A 24,332-nucleotide genomic window follows, 5' to 3' on the forward strand; every position below is an offset into this window, starting at 1 on the left:
CGCTGGGGGGGTTATATTACTGTATACAGCGCTGGGGGGTTATATTACTGTATACAGTGCTGTGGGTTATATTACTGTATACAGCGCTGGGGGGTTATATTATTGTATACAGCGCTGGGGGGTTATATTACTGTATACAGCGCTGGGGGTTATATTACTGTATACAGAGCTGGGTGTTATATTACTGTATACAGCGCTGGGGGGTTATATTACTGTATACAGCGCTGGGGGGTTATATTACTGTATACAGCGCTGGGGGGTTATATTACTGTATACAGCGCTGGGGGTTATATTACTGTATACAGAGCTGGGTGTTATATTACTGTATACAGCGCTGGGGGTTATTACTGTATACAGCGCTGGGTGTTATATTACTGTATACAGCGCTGGGGGGTTATATTACTGTATACAGCGCTGGGGGTGATATTACTGTATACAGCGCTGGGGGTTATATTACTGTATACAGCGCTGGGGGTTATATTACTGTATACAGCGCTGGGGGGGTGATATTACTGTATACAGCGCTAGGGGTTATATTACTGTATACAGCGCTGGGGGGTTATATTACTGTATACAGCACTGGGGGCGTTATATTACTGTATACAGCGCTGGGGGTTATATTACTGTATACAGCGCTGGGGGTTATATTACTGTATACAGTGCTGGGGGGGTGATATTACTGTATACAGCGCTAGGGGTTATATTACTGTATACAGCGCTGCGGTTTATGCAGGACGGACTCTTTAAGTTAGAGAGTATTCAAATATTTGTAAATGAACTAACCACTTTACAATTTAATTTTTCTTATATAACAAAACATAAAAAACGTTCGTCTAGATTCTAACAAACATCTCCTGTTTCATGTGATTTGGATTATTTGGACCACACTGAGGAAAATCTTCACTGATGGCTTAAATATTAATCTTTACAAAATTATGGTAATTTACTTGGTACCTTGTCTTACTTGCAGGCATTTATAACTTGTGTCCAACACTCAACAAAAGTCATTACAAAGAAAAAGTATGCGCTAAAGACAGAATTTGCATCCTTTCACAACTTGTAATGCTTACTTAGCTAGAAAAGGGATTGGGTAACAGCAAGAAATGAATTCGAATTTGGACAATCGCCACAATAAATATAAATAATTTCCCCCCCAACATATACCAGACCCGATACAGTCCTAACGAAAGGCTTTGAAAACGTTTTATCTGATGCCTTTGTTATTATAAATTAATAAAAAAAAGGCATATCCAAAATAAATACAGTTTCTACCTTTTGTATCACCACAAACATGCAAAAAAAATTAAAAAAATATAAATAAATAAAACATTTTTTTAAAAATTACTTTTGATCATTTTCCAGAAATGATTGAGTAACTATTGCGTATCGGTCAGTTTGATGGTTAATATGGTTAATAAAATGGGTTAATGTATATACCTAGCTATATTGCAAGTATCAGACTGTTCTAATATCTAATAACTAATATCGAAGGAGCATCGAGAACCTATAGTTCTAGATGGGGAACCAACAGAACCTCAAAGAACACAAGCCAGGAAAAAGGGTCACTCACTCTTCGGGAATTAAAGAGTTAAAACAATTAAAGGACAAAATTCCAAAACAGCGCAATACATAAACTTCTAACGACCAGGAACGGATTGTTCCACCTACTTTCGCAGAGTCGCCTTCTCAAGATTCCTCGTATTTTATCGATGGCGTTGTAGTCAGAGACGTGGAACACGTGGGCTGACTTGGGGTCGGAGGCGATCTCATCCAATTCCTCTTTCAGGGCTTCCCCAACGCCGACGGCGAAAATCCTAATGCCAGCTTTATGCGCTGAGGTCGCCGATTCTAAGACCAGATCCTGGCTCCTACCGTCAGTCAAAAGGATGGCCACTTTCTTGATGGCTCTGTCGCTTGGTCTACCACCGGCTTCCTCCGAGAAACTGTACCTGGTGATGTATCTCAGGGCATCTCCCGTGTTTGTATTCCCGCCGTAATATTTAATATTCCTCGCCGCGTTCTTCACTTCATCGCGCGTTTGGTATCGTCCCAAGTCGAACTCCGTGCTGGGCTTTCCGCTATATCTGACGACCCCCACGCGGGTTTTATCCGCCTCGATCTCGAACGTGTCCACCAGGTTGGCGACCCACTGGCGCACCTTCTCGAAGTCCTCTTTGCCCACGCTTGAAGACGTATCCAAGAGGAAGATCAGATCGTAATGGACGTTCTTGCAGCCTGCGTGTTCAAAACAAAGGGTTTGAGGAAAAAGAGCAAAAATGATAATTATCAGCATGGCGACACCCTGCATCCCTCTGACTTAATTGAAATAAGAATGGGCTCATTATCCTTCGCTAAGAACGCTACTTTATCTGCTCATTGGATTAATGAGTTGGCTCCGTTACATAATAATAACGAGACGTAACACCGCATTTCAGCTTATTAAAAACCTTATCTGCTTTGCCACTTGATGAATACAATGTATCAGCTGCTTGCGCGTTTCACGTCAGTTTGACAAAGTTATTTTTACACATTTCTTGTATTATTATTATTATTTTATTTTACGCCAAGAAAAACAGATTTTCTAAATTATATATATTATTATTTTTTATTATTATTATTATTATTTTATTTTTAAATATATTTACTTTGCTATGAAGGGATAGAATTATTTTTGGATTTAAAAAAAAAAAAATAGATATTGATTTAGAATTTTTTTTTTTTTGAAATTGAATGTAATGTATTTAATTCTTCAAGCAAAAAAGGTTTTATTTTGTGTTTTAAGTGTTTTCTAGGCAATCACGTAACCCTTTCTTCACATTTAAAATGATCTTCTCTTAGAGCGGATTTAACCCTGGGATACAGGCGATATTTTGCTGAATTTTCCTAATTATTTTGGACTAATCAGTTAAATTTCTCATTAGATTATTTACATTTTTGTACGGTTTAAAGATGGCCATTATTTATGTCTAATAATTACCTAATGCATTAATATCGGATACGCTTGCTCAGTGAACATCGTGAGTTAGGCATTAAGTATCGCATTGTACTTCGCTGGGAATATGAAGGCGTTATTTAAATAAAAATAAAAAAAATAATAAAAAAATATATATAGATAGATTTTATATTTTATATCACATAATAACATGAAATACCTGCTCTCTGTGCCTGCGCATGGCCGCCTCCACAGGCTAACATGGATATGAAGAGAAGTAAATGAGATATTCGATACTGCGTACTACGTTGCATTGTTCCGGCCCGGTGTTTCTTTGTAGAGAGTGCGGTACATCAAAACATTTAATACCTGTTTGAAATGAGAGGGTTAAAAAAATTATTTAAACTTTTTAAATTGTGACTTTATTTATGTTATAAAATATGGCGGCTGCTGTGCCGTGGTTAGTATTATTATTCTACGTACAAAATGATGTCATTTGTCACGAGTTACTTATGAAATGGAATTGTGAGACGTATTATTTTTACGGATCAGTGAAGCAGACAATGTGTGTTTTAACTCTCGCCGCCTGCCTGAAATCCAGGAGAAATTCCGCTCGCTAAACTACTGGAAAGCCACCGGCGTCACCGGGTTCGGTGAATGAACTCGCTCGGTCGTATAAAACGGCATTGTGCATGCGCAAAATACTGGCGGTGGATTTGGGAAAGGGGCTTTAACAAAAGGGCAATTTTTAGAGCTCAATAAAAACACCCCCCAAAAAAAATGCAAAAATAAATGCCAATAACGGCTAAATCAAATACAAATTATTAGTAAAAAAAAAAAAGTTATAAAATAGTTAGTATTATAAGCAATGCTTTTTATTTTAGTTAATATTAGTAATATTGTCGTCGTTCCCGGTATCTTTTTTTGTGTGTTGGTGGAATAGAAAATATGAAATAATTAAACTGTCATATAAAACTGGAAATAGCTGCCAGGTTGCTTAAGTCACAGACTAAAATACAAAGGGCCTGTAAAGCCACTTTTAGGAACGCATGGCGCTAAATATTTTAGGCATTTAAAGAAGGAGGTTATTTATCGCCCCCTCGTTTAAAACTCTAAAGCAGAACCGGCCCTTCTGATGCTGAAATGGGCCACTTTTGTCCCGCCTTGCGCAGATAGCAGCGGGTCTGAATGCTAGGTACTTAAAGAGAACCAAATGAATCTATGAATGCAACTAAAACTTAAAGTTAATGTTGATAAATGTCATATAATGCACTTGGGATGTAAAAATCTCACGGCAGGATATAGTATGGGACCAAGGACCGATTTAGGTCAGAGTCTTTACATAAAAAAGCAACAGGCAGACTAGACGGGCCGAATGGGGCTGATCTGCCCTCACTAACACTGCGTGCCGAGAAGTGATGTCATGAGGGAGCTACATATGTGTATATATGCAGGCCCGGACTGGGACAAAAAATAGGCCCGGGCATTTCAGACTGAGCAGCCCATTTTTATGAAAAAACATATATGTACATACATATACATAATACTTGGTCATTCAACATGGGAAGCCTGAAGCCACAATTTAGTACAACTAATCCTTTAAATAAATATTATAGAGTAAATAACACAATACCTTATCTTTTCCACTAAATGATTTCAGGGCCTTTTGTCCCCTGAAGTCACTACAAATTCAGGAGGGCATTTTATCTCTGGATAAGTAAAAATGAAATAGTTCCTACTGTAAATTAAGGAAACAGATAACCAAACACACACACAAGGACAGGCTTTTCCACACCGACACCCAGACACACACACACACACACACACCAGGACAGGCTCTGCCACACCGACACCCAATCACACACCAGGACAGGCTCTGCCACACCGACATCAAAACACACACACACCAAGACAGGCTCTGCCACACCGACATCCAAACACACACACACCAGGACAGTTAAAAAAGAAGAAATGGTTCAGCACTCAACTCCCAGGAAGCTGGGAGCTAGCAGGAAAAAAGGGCAAAACAAAAACAGAAAGCATAACAAAAATAGCAACGTTTGGCCGAAACGTTGCTTTTTTGTTTTGCTTTCTTTGAAAAAAGTAACCTAAGATTTGGAAGCTGATTGGAGTGCTGGGGTTCCTTTTTCTGTGTTCCTACACACACCAGGGCAGGCTCCGCCACACCAACACCCAAACACACACCCCAGGACAGGCTCTGCCACACTGACACCCGAACACACACACACTAGGACAGGCTCTGCCACACTGACACCCAGACACACACATCAGGACATGCTCTGCCACACTGACACCCAGACACACACACCAGGACAGGCTCTGGACAGGCACACCAACACCCAAACACACCAGGACAGGCTCTGTCACACCGACACCCAAACACACACACCAGGACAGGCTCTGTCACACCAACACCCATACACAAACACACACAAGGACAGGATCTTCTACACTGACACCCACACACACACCAGGACAGGCTCTCCCACACTGACACACACACACCAGGACAGGCTCTGCCACACCGACACCCAAAAACACACACACACACCAGGACAGGCTCTGCCACACCAACACCCATACACAAACACACACAAGGACAGGATCTGCTACACTGACACCCACACACACACCAGGACAGGCTCTGCCACACCGACACACACACACCAGGAAAGGCTCTGCCACACCGACACCCAAAAACACACAAACACACCAGGACAGGCTCTGCCACACCAACACCCAAACCCACACACAACAGGACAGGCTCTGCCACACTGACACCCAATCACAAACACCAGGAGAGGCTTTGCCACACTGACACCCAATCACAAACACCAGGACAGGCTTTGCCACGCTGACACCCGCACCCTCCGCCTGCCTGTGGCATCTTTGCCACCAAAACAGCCTGCCTGTGGCATCTTTGCCACCAAAACAGCCTGCCTGTTGCATCTTTGCCCCCCCCTTACACATCCATGCTATCACACACACATATTCATTCACTCGTTCACAAATATTTTTTCACTAATTCAAAGATAATCATTCACTCATTCAGATATTCATTCATACATTGATACTCATTAATTCCCTCATTCAGATACTCATTTGCATATACTCATTCACAAACATTCATTCACTCACTCCTTCACATACACTCATTAATTAATTCTTTCATTCAATCTCACATACTCCATGCAACCTCCCTCACCCCCTTACCTGAACTGTCTGTACGCGCCGCTCGCAGACGCCAGCAGATCTACACAGGGGAAGCAGACGCGCAGCAGGGTCATGTGACGCACGTGGCGCACGTCACATGGTTCTGTTGGAGTCCTGCGTCCCCCTGGCGGTAGAAGAGACGCTGCTCGCGCGCCTGCCAGGTAAGTTGCGGGCCCGCTGCTAGAGTTGCGGGCCCGGTCGCAGTTGCTGCGGGCGTAAGGGGCAGGTGCCCCTTTTGCCCAGCATTAAGGACGGCCGAATAGGCCCAGTCAGTCCGGTCCTGATTGGGCCTATTTTAAGGTAGGGGCCTGGAGCTGCAGCTCCATTAGCCCCTAAATCGATCTGGCCCGGCCGCGGCCCACCGGGCAAATGCCCGGTGTGCCCGATGGCCAGTCCGGGCCTGTATATATGTATGCATGTTTTATATATATATATATTAGACTTGTGCATTCGTCTTCGGGCGAACATGGAAACGAACACGAAGAGTGCGTTTTCGTGTTCGTTCCGAAGACACGCCGAAGAGAAGACGGCGGCGGTAAAACGTAGGCGAAGACGAAGACTCACACACGAAGATCTTCGTGATTGTCTTCGTCTTCGTCTACCATTCTTCCCCCCCTCTTCTAACTTACCTTGTCTTCTCGGCATCGCGGCATCGCGGCAGTTCCCGGAAGTTCGCCGTCACGGGTTACAGGGCAGTGCAAATGAGCCTATTGGTCGGAGCCAATGGGTTGATGCCAGAGGAAGACCCTGCAGGTGACCAATAGGCTCACTCGCACGGTCTTTGTAACCCCTGACAGCGAACCTATGGATTTCCACTCCCGTTAACCCCTTCGATGCTGCGTTATCTAACACAGCATCGAAGGGGTTAACGGGAGCGGAAATCCATAGGTTAAAGGGACGTGCAAGCGACCAATAGGCTCACTTGCACGGCCCCTTAACCCTTTAAAAAACAAAGTTAACCCCTAACTAATTGAACAGGGAGGGAGACCAGTGGGATCTGCCGGGTAAGTTGCAGCATTGAGGTTTTAAAACCCCAATGCTGCAACTTACCCTGCCGATGCCACTGATCTCCCTCCCTGTTCAATTAGTTAAATGTCCGTACGAGCGACTTTATTGGTCACTCGTACGGACATTTAACCCGGCACAGACTAACTAATTGAACAGGGAGGGAGACCAGTGGCATCGGTCTCCCTGTCTCCCTCTCTGTTCAATTAGTTAAAGACCAGTGGCATCTGCAGGGCAAGTTGCAGCATTGGGGTTTTAAAACCCCAATGCTGCAATTTACCCTGCCGATGCCACTGGTCTCCCTCCCTGTACAGATAGTTAAATGTCCATACGGGCAACTTTATTGTTCGCTCGTATGGACATTTGATTAATTGAACAGGGAGGTAGACCAGTGGGATGTGCCGGGTAAGTTGCAGCATTGGGGTTTTAAAAGTCTGCACGAGCGACCAACAGAGTCGCTCGTGCAGACTTTTAAAACCCCAATGCTGCAACTTACCCGGCACATCCCACTGGTCTCCCTGTTCTATCAGTTAAATGTCCGTACGAACGACTTTATTGGTCGCTCGTACGGACATTTAACTGATAGAACAGGGAGACCAGTGGGATGTGCCGGGTTAGTTACAGCACCAGGAGCCTGAAAGTCTGTACGAGCGACCAACAGAGTCGCTCGTACAGACTTTTAAAATCCCAATGCTGCAACTTACCCGGCAGATCCCACTGGTGTCCCTGATCTATCAGTTAATAAATGATAGAACAGGGAGACCAGCGGGATCTGCCGGACAATTACGGCACCAGGAGTATAACAGTCTGTACGAGCGACCCTATTGGTCGCCAGCAGGGGGCTCGTCAACCAACCGGGGAAAACGAAGAAAACCCGAACACGAAGAATGTCCGCGAATATTCGCCCGAAGAGAAGACAGGACCAGGCGAATATTCGCGGAATACGAAGTTTTTTTTTTTGCCGAAGACGAACACGAAGAGCCCCCTGGTGCCCAAGTCTAATATATATACCACTCAAATGTATGGGATCACTGAGCTGTTTTTTATGGAAAACAAGGACATTTCTGGCTGTAACATAATTACAAAAGGGTTTTCTAACCATCAATTAGCCTTTTAAACTTAAACTTGGATCAGCGAACACAACATGCCATTGGAACACAGGAGTGATGAGAGTGATAAAGGGCCATTGGAAAACAGGAGTGATGGGAGTGATAAAGGAGTGATGGGAGTGATAAAGGGCTATTGGAACACAGGAGTGATAGGAGTGATAAAGGGCCATTGGCACACAGGAGTGATGGGAGTGATAAAGGGCTATTGGAACACAGGAGTGATAGGAGTGATAAAGGGCCATTGGCGCACAGGAGTGATGGGAGTGATAAAGGGCTATTGGAACACAGGAGTGATAGGAGTGATAAAGGGCCATTTGAGCACAGGAGTGATGGGAGTGATAAAGGGCCATTGGAACGCAGGAGTGATGGGAGTGATAAAGGGCCTCTGTACTTCTATGAAGAGATTCCATTAAAAATCAGCCGTTTCCATGTTATTTTAATGGACAAAATCTGCTTTTCTTGTAATCCTAAACTTTTGAACGATAGTGTGTACGCATATATGTGTCTGTATATGTGTCTGTATGTGTGTCTGTATATGTGTCTGTATGTGTGTCTGTATATGTGTCTGTATGTGTGTGTGTATGTACGTGAAGGGGAAATCCAGAGAAAGGGCCCTTGTTGAGTAATTGCTCCAGCGCCCAAAACTCCTTAATCTGTCATTGATTATTCCTCACCATTTACTTATTTCTCCCTTATTGTTGAGAAAGTGGGATTATGTTTAAAGTGATGCAAGAACGGCCTCTTCCACTGGCCCAGGATTATTTTAGGGGGTCACATCAGTTGTGTTTTATGTCCCCCCTACCAGCTGCACTGTAATGTTTTAAGTTCCCCGGCGCTCCGACAGGTAACATTGTGCGGAGTGAAGCAGCGCATCAAGTCGGCTGCTGGCGGTAAGTACAATGGTGCTTAGCGGGGTGACCCCCGGGGCACCCACTAGCGACAGCACTATAGAATGGCAGTTCATTGATATGTTGGTATTGCCACCTTTTGCCACAGATCTTATAATTCAGAAGAAAAAAAAATATTCCTTTTAACCCACGAATCTCCACAATAAATGCACGGATTGCAAAACAAAAAAAGTACAAGTGTAGGCCGTTTAAAGGAATGAACTTCGTTACCCCGAAAGCAGCAAAGGCGAAAGTATAAGACACTATAATATTAACTCATGTCTCTAAAATCCCCCCTACGGAGCTCAGGATTCCAAGACCGACTCAAGTCAGCACAAGCAGCTCCATCTTAAACAAAGCATTTAGTAATCGCTGAAGCTTGATGAGACCCATTCAACCACAGAGAAAAAAATAAGGTGAATGAATGAATGGAGTTTAGGTATTTATTATTGGGACGACTCGACATATACTGTATCTTCTAATGCATAAGGCAGAGGCGGTAAGGAAAAAGGCATTTTATGGCAAAAATGTTGTATATTATTATTATCTGTATTTTTTTGGAAAACAAAAACAAAAAAAAAACCCTGTGAGCTCCTGTTCAAAGCAAAAGACCGACCTGACCTCAGGGGCTCCTGCTTCTAATTTAATGGGAAAACGAGACAAGCCGAAACTATGTGTAACCGGAGAAACGCAAGAACCTGAAATAGTAAATCATGTTAACAATGTTCATATCGGCCGCCGTCCTAGAAGAAAAAAAATGACCCTCACCGTGCTCTTAGTCAGTCAACTTTCCAAACAATTTACTGTATCCATAAATAACACATTGTAAAAAAAAAGGAAAAAAATACATTTATACAGAAAAAAGCAAAAAAGAAGTCCAGACATTCCCAATTTTCATAGTTTTGCGATTTTTATGTAACAGATTGTAAGCTCTTGTGCGCAGGGCCCGCCACACCTGTTTCTGTAAGTCAAATTGTTATGTTACATACTACTGGTTATGTCCTGTCTACCCATTGTACTGCGCTACGGAATTTGACGGCGCTATATAAAACAATAAATAATATTAAATAATAATAATAATAAGCAGATAACACTTTTATACATCCTAAGAGTGCTTGATATAATAAAAAAAAACAAAAAAAGGAAAAAAACTAAAAAGTAAAAAATAATAATATTTCACCCCATACGCCAGACCAAATAGAAGCTCTGACCCCAAAAATGTATCAAATATACAACGCTGCAGAATATGATGGGGACAGTACACAATATAATGCAGGTCAGAGACATAATCTAGGCATAAAATATATTTTTATTACCCATTTTTATTTGCACCTTTTGTAAAGCAGAGAAGCGCATTAAATGCGGTGGTCATCAACAGGTGAAATTTACATACGTGTCTTGAAAAATCCCCTCCTAAGAAAGATTTTTTTTCTTTAATTCTTAACATGTAGGGATATCAGAGATTTTAGCTCATAGGGGACCTTCTGCATAAATCCAGTCCTGACAGCCCAGAAAACACTGAGAAAACACCCAAAATTTTTGATAACAAATACACAAAGGGAGGAGAACAGAATTTTGACGTTTTCTGAATCAATGGAATTCGGAACCTTGATTATACGGTAATAAGATATAATTTTGGGCGCCACAAAAAAAAACTACAACGCTATTAAAGAGTATATTATATATATTTAGCTATAAAACAGTTGTGCTGCTTAGGATATAATAGATTTTTTTCCAGATGTAACGTCAATAAAAATAATGTGCATGTGACCAGGTTGCCAAAAGTGAAGGGAAGGAAGAGTCATCCCTTGAGGTCCGAGGCAGGGAATTTTCACATGCACGGGATGAGCAGTAAAGATAAGGAATCCGCTTATTGTAGAAGCGGTGCTACAAGAAGCCCGTGTGCCCTCAAAAAAGGGACCACGTGGCTACCTCTGCCACTCATCCAGCCACTTCCAGCCCAGGTCCAACAAATGAACCCATTGATCAGGCACGCCGGGGTGCTGCGCAGGCACTCAGAAGACGCTTCCACACTTTGTAATCACTGCTCATATCACCGGAGAGCATCCTGAGAAAGCTCGGGTATATCTTATCTCCCAGACGTAATGAATGTCAATGAGGTTATGAATGACAACGAGCAAACCTCGGTGACTTTCACCGCTGAGTTGCCGACGTGCAATAATCAAATCTTTGCAGAGGAACTCAGCGGTTCTTGGTGCTTCAGGAGGGAAAAATAAGGTAGAGATAAAATGGCAACTCTCCAACTAGTTTAGTGAATGACTCCCTGAGTGTAATTAAAGGGCTATTGGCTCATTTGGTCAACCTGGCACCGAGTGTCCTTCTGAGTGGTCAGAATGTCTCCCGTAGAGGGGACATCTGGTGGCCTAGCTGGTGGGACATCTGGTGGCCTTGCCCAGGGACAGGTCTAGGGCAGCTCCCGGTGTAAATACATTAATGATTCGACATCCTTTAGCACTTTAGCACACCTAAAGTGTCATGACTTCACCGTCTCTTTAAATTAACAGGTGTGGTGGTCCTCAGTTTGCCTCCTGAGGGTTTACGTAGCAACGTAAGATATAAACTGCACCATTTAATTACCATATTCCCTTACGAAAAAATTACTGCAGTTTTTCTGAAGTAATACTGCAGTTTTTTGGACATGAAAAATACTGCAATACTGCACTTTTACTGCACTTTTACTGCACATTTACTGCACTTTTACTGCATTTGTACTTCACTGTACTGCAGTTTTACTGCAGTTATTTTTGTACGGAAGTACAAATGCAATAAAGCTACAGCACATTGAAGTACAACTGAAGGTTTGCAATATAAAAAAAAAAGTGCAGTAAATGTGCAGTAAAACTGCAGTACAGTGAAGTACAAATGCAGTAAATGTGCAGTAAATGTGCAGTATTGCAGTTTTTTCATGTCCAAAAAACTGCAGTATTACTTCAGAAAAACTGCAGTAATTTTTTGTAAGGGGCGCCCCCCAGATTGGGTCACCAAGCACGGGGTTACTGCTGCTCATCGTGTGGCGCGGAGAATGTCTTTATTGTGTGGGTTTATAGACGCGGTATAATAACCCGTATTGTTCTCGCCTCGCGCATTAAATCACCTGGTGCCTTTTCTGCAAAGTGAAAACTTTGAAATGCGATCCTTTGTGCATGCGGAGAAAATAGTGCAATTAATCATTCATAAGGGAAGACTGATGAGCAATTTGTAAGCGGGTTTTCTAGCCATATTTTATAGACATTTCTAGGAACATGGTTACATCATAGCTGCCAAGTGTGCCAAGTCAGCTTTGCCAGTCCCTTTTCTGAACCCCGATCCCCGTGCCTCTCTTTCCTCCGCTGCTGCCCCTCTTTTTTCTCGGCGCTTAGACTATTTACTGGGTTCACAGGGTTCTACAGCCCTCAAAGCCCCGATAATGTGTATAGAAACAGCAGGGAATTGCTTTATACATACATAGCAATTCATATCATTCACAATAGTGTCCTATATTTGCAACCTTGTGTAGTAGCCTCAATAAACACAATCGTTCGTTCTTCTCTGGTTTGGCTAGCGTCATTCTGCGGGGAAACCAAGCTAAGTTCAAATTCAAGAACGTTCTTTTAGTGCCTCTTTCCATATTTAGAACCCCAGAAAATGAATAAATAAATGGTTCAAAAATCTTCTCAGAGACAACAAATGGTATGTATCAGCCCAGAGACGACTTAAGACCTCAGGCAGTGTGGAAGAGACAGTGGGCGGGGCCTTTCACAGACAAGATGGCTGCACACGTCACGATTAATGCTCAGCATATTAAACCCAGCACTTGCATCGTTGGCCCTGTATGCCACCATAGACTTTTGTGTCCGTAACATAATGTTTAAATAGTAGTTCATCTTTAGGGTGGATATATAATTAGCATGTTCTAAAGGTACAATGCCCTTTAATATGCTTCTTATTACATTTTAACTTCACTTTTCAGAAGCATAGATGGTATTTACTGCAGTTAAGTCAGGCCCAATGATGATTATCATCCTCTGCAATTATCACAGTCACAATTACTTGTTGGTCTCCAGTGAAACCTCTCGAGCACTCATTTCATAAGTAAAATGACTGGTTCTAGGGTTCCTGACTCACAATACCGGCCGCTCCATCTCCTGAGATTTTATGACGTATTATTACTGATAGGGTAGGACGTTTAGGGCTGTTTTTACTAAAGCCAAGATAAAATATTCCATATTGAAGCTAACCCTAGAGTTTACTGGTGACCTGCTAATGTCAATTAAATGTATTATGTAGGGCCGACTACGTTAAGGTTCTCCAAGAAGAAGAAGGTTGAAGCTGGCCCTCTTCAATGCATAATTATTATCACGCACAGTCCAAGAGGGCCTAGTACCAGGACGCAAAGGACAATAAAGTGGACGTATCAGATCAGGCCCCATGTTGGCCTGGGCCTCATACACGGGTATAGCTTTATGGTAGTGGCCCTGCTGGGGCCGTATCAAGCCTGAAGTTGGTCAGCGCTATGACTTAAATCCCCATCATGGTTGTTCTTGATTTGGGCTGCTCTGATTTGAAGAAATGTAGCCACAAATCTTGTGTTTTCTAGTATTTCCAGATCTAGCCACCACGGTGTAGTCGTTGGCGTCTAGACGGGACATTGTTTCCACCATAAACGAATCCTCCCAAGATCCACGTCTGGGTCTCAACGCCATTAATAAACGTAGGTTAGTCTTCACACATTCTTCGCGAGATACGGCACCATTTCGACACGCGTTTTATCCTCCACAACTCCGGACATACATCTCGTACCAAACAAGGAGATTAAAACGTACATTTCTAAATCGATCTCTTTACACGAGGTCTCTTTTTATCTCCGTAACAGACTTACAAGCTTAACGGTGTATGTGCGGGACGCCTTTATTCCCGGATAGTATGCTGTGCTAAATTTTACTCACTCTACTCTGTCCCCAAATGGTCCTAATTTAGGAACCGACCAGCTGTTTAAGTCATAAAAAGCTACACCAAATTCCTGGGTATGGTGGCTCCAAAATCAGCTCGTGATTCATAAAATGCCTTTATGGGATGTGACCTTCCAGAAGGGAACACATAGCCTCTCGATTCCAGGTTTTATCACACCTTCTCTTTATAGAAGTAATTCTTTCCAAAGTATATATAGACAGTGGGTATTCAGATATGAGCGCATGCATGATACCTGGTTACAGTCGTGCATTTATGGCCGGTTCTGTCTTAAGCCTGACCCAGGGCAGTCCTTCAACCACCCTCCCAAACCTACCATGGTGAGAAGGTCCTCCTCTGCTGCAGGAGGCGTAAAGACCTCCAGTATAAGCGAGACGGTTTCAAGGGAGATCTTTCATCTTCTGAACTGGCCTTAAAAATTGTAGCCTTCTAGGGAGGCTAATAAGGCGGACCAGGGGATGTGGCCACCAGGGGATGTGGCCCCTTGGACCTGCTGCCCTAGGCCTTGATCAACCAGAATAAGCAACTACTCATATGTAGCTCCTAACAAAAGCAACTTAATAGAAACCAATAACACTGGGGATGGCTGCTTTTCCCTTTTTTTATATCAGAATTCCTCTGTTTCTTGTAATCAGGGATTGCAGCGTCATCCCCGGGAAATACGCTGATCGGGTTTTACTTTCTGCTGCCTGGCATCACTTTTTTTAGACAGCAGAAAAAATAAGAGATGTTCAGGAACGAGACGCGTGTGTAGGGAGGGCAGATGGCAGCGATGTCGGTACGCGCTCCAACACGCTGTCCCCTGCTTGGGAAGTATGTCAGAAACGCACCGCTGTGCAGACTATAGGTATGCGGCCTCTGCTGTTCAGGTGTTAAAGTATTTGAAAGACGTTCATATATTAAAAGATAACATTGTTATGATGGTTTTATTACGTGAGGAAAGTAACATAATGTAGAAACAATGTATTAAATCCATATCGGCCTGGTCTTAAATACACTGATATATATATAAACAGTTACTACTGTATATACTATTGTGATCATCACTCCCATCACTCCTGTGTTCCAATGGCCCTTTATCACTCCCATCACTCCTAGGTTCCAATGGCCCTTTATCACTCCCATCACTCCTGTGTTCCAATGGCCCTTTATCACTCCCATCACTCCTGTGTTCCAATGGCCCTTTATCACTCCCATCACTCCTGGGTTCCAATGGGCCTTTATCACTCCCATCACTCCTGTGTTCCAATGGCCCTTTATCACTCCCATCACTCCTGTGTTCCAATGGCCCTTTATCACTCCCATCACTCCTGTGTTCCAACGGCCCTTTATCACTCCCATCACTCCTGTGTTCCAATGGCCCTTTATCACTCCCATCACTCCTGTGTTCCAATGGCACGTTGTGTTCGCTGATCCAAGTTTAAGTTTAGAAGTATAATTGATGGTTAGAAACCTTTTTGTAATTATGTTACAGCCAGAAATGTCCTTGTTTTGCATGAAAACAGCTCAGCGACCCCAAACTTTTGATACAGCTTGTCTATCTGTGAGTATTCGATGTTATTGTGTCCGTTGGCAGTATATAAATAAAAGAAAGGATTTACAACCTGACACCTTTACTGTGTAGTTCTACTTGTTACGAATCTTAATTATTACTTTTAGAAGCACGCACCCTACAAGCCCCGGCTGAGAACGTGAAGGTATACATTTTATTACATAATTTCTGCTTTGAGGATCTGACCCTCCGGCATTTTATCGTAAAAGAACATTCCTATAACAAACGGAGAAGCCATCAACGTTATTTCATTGCCATTTACCTTCTGGGAGTGAAAAATAGTAACATTGTTTCTGTGAAGATTTGTTTTTTTTCTCCCTCTGCGATTTAACTTGAATTCATGATAAAATGTACATTGGAATAATTACGAAACCAGCATTTTTTTCTGGAATATTTACTCTAGAACAGGAATGAATTGTGTGGGGAGATTATTATTTCCATTGATTCTGCAAATCAAGACAAATTCTACGGTAACAATGGCGTGATTATTACTCGTAAGAGGTCAGGAGTGAGTTGAAAAGCTTAATTCCTTAGCCAGGATAAATTGAAGAAATGTGTGACACAAAACGGGCAAAGTTTTCATCTACACTAATCTGGAGCTTACATGGAATAGCAGGACTTGATGGCCAATCGGCCCCATTCGGCCCCCTTCTAGTCTTCTCGTTTCTCCTGCTGCAAAGACTCAAACCTTAATCAGTCGTTGGCCCCGTCTTAGATTCAGGAGCCGTATGCCTATCCCATGCATGTTTAATGCCCTCACTGTATTACCCTCTACCACTTCTGCTGGTAGACTGTTCCACTTATTTACCACCTTCTCAGCAACTTGATGAAGAAGAACAAGGCACCTTCCAAGAAGAAAATTTCTAATTTCAATACATCAGACGTGTTGTGAGTGGTGGGCTGGCAGCCCAGTAATAAAATAGCCCAAAGCTCTCCATCCAGACCTTAGATAGAAGCAATCCATTCACTTATTTGGTTTCATCATGGTTTGGCTACCAGCGGGCTAACAAAGTTTTGTGCAGGGGGCAGGTCAAGCTAAATGACTTGGCAATATAGTTGTTCAAAGTACCGTATATTTTGTGTACAACCTATACGGCCAACACAATTTTATAAAATGAGCCCCAAAATGAGGGTTTTAGCAGGGAGCAAATGCTGTAATAATCCATGTTTCTTGATAACCCCTAGTGGCTGTGTGTGGTATTGCAATTAAAACACAATACTCAATGAGTGCGTACTGTTGAGATAACAAGTCTCTCCAAAGCCTTTCTTCTCCAAAGAATGTAGTTGCCCAATTTAAGATTTTGTATAGGACTCTTGAACTAACGCATCACCTCATCAGGCTACCATATGGGGTAATGAACCCCTAATTCTAAAATAGAGTTTGCAGTCACTGCTTAAACAATTCACAGGGGATTGCCCTTCATAACGCATTGTGATCGTTTCCCGTTATAGTGACCCTTTATAGCGCGTAGTTTAATACAAGGAATGTCTTTCATAAGTAATTATGTAGTAATTTACCAAAAAAATTACACATTGATAAGTATCAGGCGCTGCACTTGGCGCAGGATATAGAAATAAAAGTTTCCATTTCAATTTAATGAAAAAAAAATCTTTTATTTTAAAAAGAATGCTTTCTATAATCTAATGCTTTTCATAATCTCTTTTTACAGAATGAGTGGATTTCAACCCAATAAACATATTTTATTGTTCCCTTTTGCGGAATCGCTTTACAGCCTAATCCATCCTATTATATATGGGGGGGGGGGCTTTTTTAGGCATTTTCCAGGCAGTTGTAAGCTAATTATTTTCTGGATAATCATTTTAATGACTATAACAATAGCTGAGCTCGGCTAATATGGGTTAACAAAAGAAAGAATCACATTTTAATTTCTTTTTTAATTTTAAAGCTTCCTAAATAGTTTGTAGTTGAAAGTTGTTTAATTAAACAAATATTATTGACACAGAAGCAAGGAATCATTTCATGGTTCTTAAGTCCCTCTTTTATTAACCATTTATTTTAAGGTTGACTGACTTACATTTCAGCTACTGGCACTTTTCCAGGGGTTGCCTGAGCATGATGAGAGCTCTTTACCACAACAACTCTGAGGTTCTCATAACATGTTTACCCCTCACCTTTACATTACTCCGTTTCAAGTGTGGAGGTTCTGCGGGAAAGCAATGCGTCTTAAATGACAAACACAAGTTGAGCCTAAACCCCAGCGATGTATACAATAATACCTCTCCCAGCCAGCATACAGTAATAACCCCCCAGAACTGTATACAGTAATATAACCCCAGCGCTGTATACAGTAATATAACCCCAAGCGCTGTATACAGTAATATACCCCCCAGCGCTGTATACAGTAATATAACCCCCCAGCGCTGTATACAGTAATATAACCCCCAGCGCTGTATACAGTAATAACCCCCAGCACTGTATACAGTAATATAACCCCAGCGCTGTATACAGTAATATAACCCCAAGCGCTGTATACAGTAATATACCCCCCAGCGCTGTATACAGTAATATAACCCCCCCAGCGCTGTATACAGTAATATAACCCCCAGCGCTGTATACAGTAATAACCCCCAGCACTGTATACAGTAATATAACCCCAGCGCTGTATACAGTAATATAACCCCAGCGCTGTATACAGTAATATAACCCCCAGCGCTGTATACAGTAATATAACCCCCCAGCGCTGTATACAGTAATATAACCCCCAGCGCTGTATACAGTAATATAACCCCCCAGCGCTGTATACAGTAATATAACCCCCAGCGCTGTATACAGTAATATAACCCCCCAGCGCTGTATACAGTAATATAACCCCCAGCGCTGTATACAGTAATATAACCCCCAGCGCTGTATACAGTAATATAACCCCCAGCGCTGTATACAGTAATATAACCCCCAGCGCTGTATACAGTAATATAACCCCCCAGCGCTATATACAGTAATATAACCCCCAGCGCTGTATACAGTAATATAACCCCCCAGCACTGTATACAGTAATATAACCCCCAGCGCTGTATACAGTAATATAACCCCCAGCGCTGTATACAGTAATATAACCCCCAGCACTGTATACAGTAATATAACCCCCCAGCGCTGTATACAATAATATAACCCCCAGAGCTGTATACAGTAATATAACCCCCAGTGCTGTATACAGTAATATAACCCCCCAGCGCTGTATACAGTAATATAACCCCCCAGCGCTGTATGCAGTAATATATCCCCCCCAGCGCTGTATACAGTAATATAACCCCCCAGCGCTGTATACAGTAATATAACCCCCCAGCACTGTATACAGTAATATAACCCCCAGCGCTGTATACAGTAATATAACCCCCCAGCACTGTATACAGTAATAACCCCCTGCACTGTATACAGTAATATAACCCCCAGCGCTGTATACAGAAATATAACCCCCAGTGCTGTATAAAGTAATATAACCCCCAGTGCTGTATACAGTAATATAACCCCCCCAGCGCTGTATACAGTAATATAACCCCCAGTGCTGTATACAGTAATTTAACCCCCCAGCTCTGTATACAGTAATATAACCCCAGCGCTGTATGCAGTAATATAACCCCCCAGCCCTGTATACAGTAATATAACCCCCCAGCGCTGTATACAGTAATATAACCCCCAGCGCTGTATACAGTAATATAACCCCCCAGCGCTGTATACAGTAATATAACCCCCCCAGCGCTGTATACAGTAATATAACCCCCAGCGCTGTATACAGTAATATAACCCCCAGCGCTGTATACAGTAATATAACCCCCCAGCGCTATATACAGTAATATAACCCCCCAGCGCTGTATACAGTAATATAACCCCCAGCGCTGTATACAGTAATATAACCCCCAGCGCTGTATACAGTAATATAACCCCCAGCACTGTATACAGTAATATAACCCACCAGCGCTGTATACAGTAATATAACCCCCAGAGCTGTATACAATAATATAACCCCCCCAGCGCTGTATACAGTAATATACCCCCCAGCGCTGTATACAGTAATATAACCCCCAGCGCTGTATACAGTAATATACCCCCCAGCGCTGTATACAGTAATATAACCCCCCAGAGCTGTATACAGTAATATAACCCCCAGTGCTGTATACAGTAATATAACCCCCCAGCGCTGTATACAGTAATATAACCCCCCAGCGCTGTATACAGTAATATAACCCCAGCGCTGTATACAGTAATATAACCCCCAGCGCTGTATACAGTAATATCACCGCCCCAGCGCTGTATACAGAAATATAACCCCCAGTGCTGTATAAAGTAATATAACCCCCAGTGCTGTATACAGTAATATAACCCCCCCAGCGCTGTATACAGTAATATAACCCCCAGTGCTGTATACAGTAATTTAACCCCCCAGGTCTGTATACAGTAATATAACCCCAGCGCTGTATACAGTAATATAACCCCCCAGCGCTGTATACAGTAATATAACCCCCCAGCCCTGTATACAGTAATATAACCCCCAGCGCTGTATACAGTAATATAACCCCCAGCGCTGTATACAGTAATATAACCCCCCAGCGCTGTATACAGTAATATAACCCCCAGCGCTGTATACAGTAATATAACCCCCCAGCGCTGTATACAGTAATATAACCCCCCCAGCGCTGTATACAGTAATATAACCCCCCCAGCGCTGTATACAGTAATATAATATATATATATATATATATATATATATATATTATATATATATATATATATATATATATATTATATATATATATATATATATATATATATACAGTATATAAATATAAGGAGTCAGGACGTCTGTCTAGAAAATTGGGGTCAGACAACAGAGCAAGAACTCATACGCATACATTATATTATGCAAAAATATTTTTATTCTGATACTAGTGGGAGTTTTTCTTTAGCTGGTCCTTGGGTGACTATTCCAGTGGCACAAAATTAACCTTAGGACTGTGATCAGTGTCCATAGGATGACTCCATTCACTATCAGCCCTTTCTATGCGAGGTTACTTGTAACTTTCATAAAAGACATGAACAGAAAAGCCCTCTTCCATATTTACCCTACAGAGAGAAGACAATGATGAAGGACCCCTGACCCAGAATATTGGAAAGATCTAACCCCAGTGCTGTGGGAATAAGCCAGACTTACTCTGGAAACAAAGAACGTTTAACCCTTTCAGACTTGATAAAAGTTCTATAAAACAATGCTTGGCTTAGTTCTCTAACACAATTGCATCCTTAATGATATCTGTTCCACCATAATACATAAACGAAGCCTGTATCTGCAGAGCCGTGAAGCACAGCCCAGCGGGACCGGGCCTTAGATATTATTTTAAAAATAGATATTTCTACTGCTGATCATGTATTAAGCTGAGAAAAATTCATTTTTTATTATAAAACACAGTAAGAATTACAATATTCCAGAAAGTAGCTGCCAACTGTCCACGTCTGGCAGCTACAAACTGAGCTAGAATCCACCTATCAAGACTTTCTCATACGGAAACGTCATTTTACCTAATTAAATATCAATATCATAACACCTGTCAGCTACAGGCAGATGAAGAAATACCCTGTTCTTCCATTTACAGCCCAAAACGAGATAAACGAAGCCTTTATAGAGGAAGAGGTCTAGTAACGTAAGGTTCTAGGTAGGTCTTAACCTAGAACATAGGAATACAGTGAACCATTAAAGTAAGATTAGAAGATCTACTGTTAGAGTTAAAGGCACGGTGTGATGTTGTGGTACAGCCATGTAATTTGGATAGAATGCATTTCTTTTTGATACTACCCTTGTGTGACATCACTGGCAATTTCTCTTGCCATGGAGCAAAGTAGAAAGTTGGGGAACGTGGAAGGAAATGTTCTTCCATAAAGACATAGAACCCGGTCGGCCATTATTTGTTCTGTTACCCGCAGAAAGAACAAGAGCAACTTTGGTACCTTTATTGGCTATAAGAGATTGCAAGCTTTACAGTCTATCTGGGTTTGTTCTTCAAGTATAATGAAGAGACCTAGATAGTCTTAAAAACTTGGGATCTATAACACATCAGCTGCCCAATAAAATTATAATCTTTACTAAAAAAAAAGAAAGTAATTAGAACTCTCAGGTGCTGCCAATTAATAGCCATCAATGCACACAGGATTCGCACTGGCCAATGGGCAAACCAGGCTAATGCCTGATGGTGCCTCCTACATACCTTTGCTGTGTGGCCCCCAGCTTGATACACGCGGTCACACGCTATAGATGGGAAAGAGTGCGGCGTGTGGCCACTTGTATCCAGCAGGCGGCTGCATATATCGTTTGTTCAGCAGCTGGCCTTAAAGCGCCACGGGACAATTTTAATCTCCAGTCTGGCCCTGATGTCACCAAGGGAAGTCCGAGATATACCCAGGCATCGTCACCCACTTTTATTCTGTCGCTGGGCGTTGCATACGTTATAAATTCCCGGCTTCCTTACTAATCCTCTAGAAGCAACAGAGGGAAATATACCGATGTACTACAAACGCAACCCATGCCAGGCGGTCCCCAAAAGATACCAGGAGCAGGATAAGAGCTAAGGGAATGTAAATATTTTCAAATGTAGGTTTTTTTTCCATTTAACCAGAAATGAAAAAAAAAAACCCCAGATTGAGTAATTTAAGGATTTTAGGGGTTCTGAGAGTCATGGGATTGGTAGTCAGCTCTATTTTGCTGCTATGAGTAATTAGACATATTTATAGCCACCAACATATCTATTATATATGTGTATACATAGCAGCGTGCGCAGGGAGGTAAATTATATATATTGCTGTTACGAGCTAGAAAAAAATGCAATAAAATGTATATTTCCAAAATTATACATACATAGCAAAACTTTTTGATATATTTCTTTTTTTTTGGGGGGGGGGGGGAATGACACACAAATATCTGGGGATTTCCAGACTTAAAGGAAATCTGATAATCTAAAAATTACCCAGATATCCAAAAAAATGAGTCTGTCATATTGGAAGAAAGCCTTGGCTTTTCTAACCCTTTCCGTGCTGATTCCTTGTTAAGAAAATGTTGTCAAATGTCCAGCAGTGAAAGAGTTAACCCACGTATGCAAACCGCCCCCCCATCCCCTACAAAAAAGAAAAACTATTTACACATACATATAGCACTGACAGCACACAATGCCTCGGGTGATATGAGGCTCAACCCTCAGAGCTTACAATCTAATGCAACTAAAAGATATTACAAATGTACAATATCCGATCCACAACGGCAGGATCACAATTTTAAGTAAAAAAATAATTTTAACATAAGTTAAAGAAAAACAAGCAATAAAGATCTAAATATTGAGTTTTTGGGTTAAGTTGCTAAAAACATGTAAATGAGACGCACACAGACCTCAGAAACATACAATTTGACCCATTCGGCCCCCGTCTAGTCGCCCGTTTCTCCTGCTGTAACGACTCAAACCTTAATCAGTCGTTGGTCTCGTCTTAGATTCAGGAGCCGTATGTCTATCCCATGCATGTTTAATCCCCTCACTGTATTACCCTCTACCACTTCTGCTGGGAGGCTGTTCCGCTTATCTACCACCTTCTGTGTAAAGTAAAACTTCCTTAAAGTAAAACTTCCTTAGAGCCAGCTCCTCGGCTCGTCTTAGTCTGTCAATTCTAGTTTTATCTAGTTTTAATGTATGGACTGTAAGAAGTGCTGGGCAAATTGTTTGCACTATATAAATTAAAAATATAAAATAATAATAATAATAATAATAATAATAATAATAATAATAATAATACTAATAAATTCCTTCAGTATTACTTTCTATAATTTAATCAGGAAAAAAAGAATACGATCCTTTAATCCAGGCAGAGATCATTCATCATTGATACAATGTATCCGTGAATGAATGAGTATGAATAATCGTGAAAAATATTTACCTAATGTTTGGATATTAGTAGACAATCAGTAAACATCAGTAAACAAATCTGTGTAAACAAAAAGATAAATAATTCATATTTCAAATAACACAATGCAATCCCAACGGAGCAGGTGCAATTTCCAAGAAAAGGGTAATAAATGATCAACACTTCTTACCACCAGCATCCAGGGGTAGCCTCAAACTCTCCAACCTCTGTCATTGAGTGGGGGGCACAATACAGAACTCCCCTCACTGCCTCAAAGGGGCAACAAAAACCATCAATAGCCCCCAAAATAATAGTAAAAATAAAAAATGTTAGATGAAGTTTACATCCTAAGTCCAAGTAGCTGGAGATGTGGGCAGCGGAATAAGGAAGCAGGCAAGGAATTCCAGGAACAGGGACAATGATCCTATGCTTAGGGGCAGGGGGGTGCATGCACAGAATGGAGGAGCTTCTTACTCTGTAGGGAGGGGATCCAAATCCTAAAGTGAAGTAGACAAGAGAGGGTGAGCTGTCTGGGACTTTGAGGAGGAGGGGGTTGGGGAGAAGGGTTGGGTTACTGGAGCCACCATGTCAGAAGGGAGAAGAAAGAGCAGCAGAGGCTGACAGCTCCCTCTCCAATTATAGCCCCCAACTCATCTTTTTTTTTTTTTTTTTTTTTACTGGGTATTTTGGTCCCCTTTACAGCAGCATCTGAAATAACTTTTATTTTTATTTTTTAGTTTGACAGAGACAG

At 41.9% G+C, this 24,332-nt stretch overlaps 1 protein-coding gene across 1 annotated transcript in view; it reads right to left on the reverse strand.

The window, feature by feature from the left end:
- COL22A1 (collagen type XXII alpha 1 chain) overlaps nt 1-24,046 on the reverse strand; it is a 108,156-nt gene extending 84,110 nt beyond the window's left edge. Inside the window, exons 1-3 of the mRNA XM_053466159.1 lie at nt 23,772-24,046; nt 3,153-3,301; nt 1,669-2,235 (exon numbers count right to left, since the gene is read on the reverse strand). Coding sequence (XP_053322134.1) covers nt 1,669-2,235; nt 3,153-3,246 — 661 coding nt within the window. The 5' untranslated portion in view covers nt 3,247-3,301; nt 23,772-24,046. The remainder of the gene's footprint in view (nt 1-1,668; nt 2,236-3,152; nt 3,302-23,771) is intronic.
- Nucleotides 24,047-24,332: the final 286 nt, after the last annotated feature.

The sequence above is a fragment of the Spea bombifrons genome, chromosome 5, assembly GCF_027358695.1.
Source record: "Spea bombifrons isolate aSpeBom1 chromosome 5, aSpeBom1.2.pri, whole genome shotgun sequence".
Taxonomy (NCBI): Eukaryota; Metazoa; Chordata; class Amphibia; order Anura; family Pelobatidae; genus Spea; species Spea bombifrons.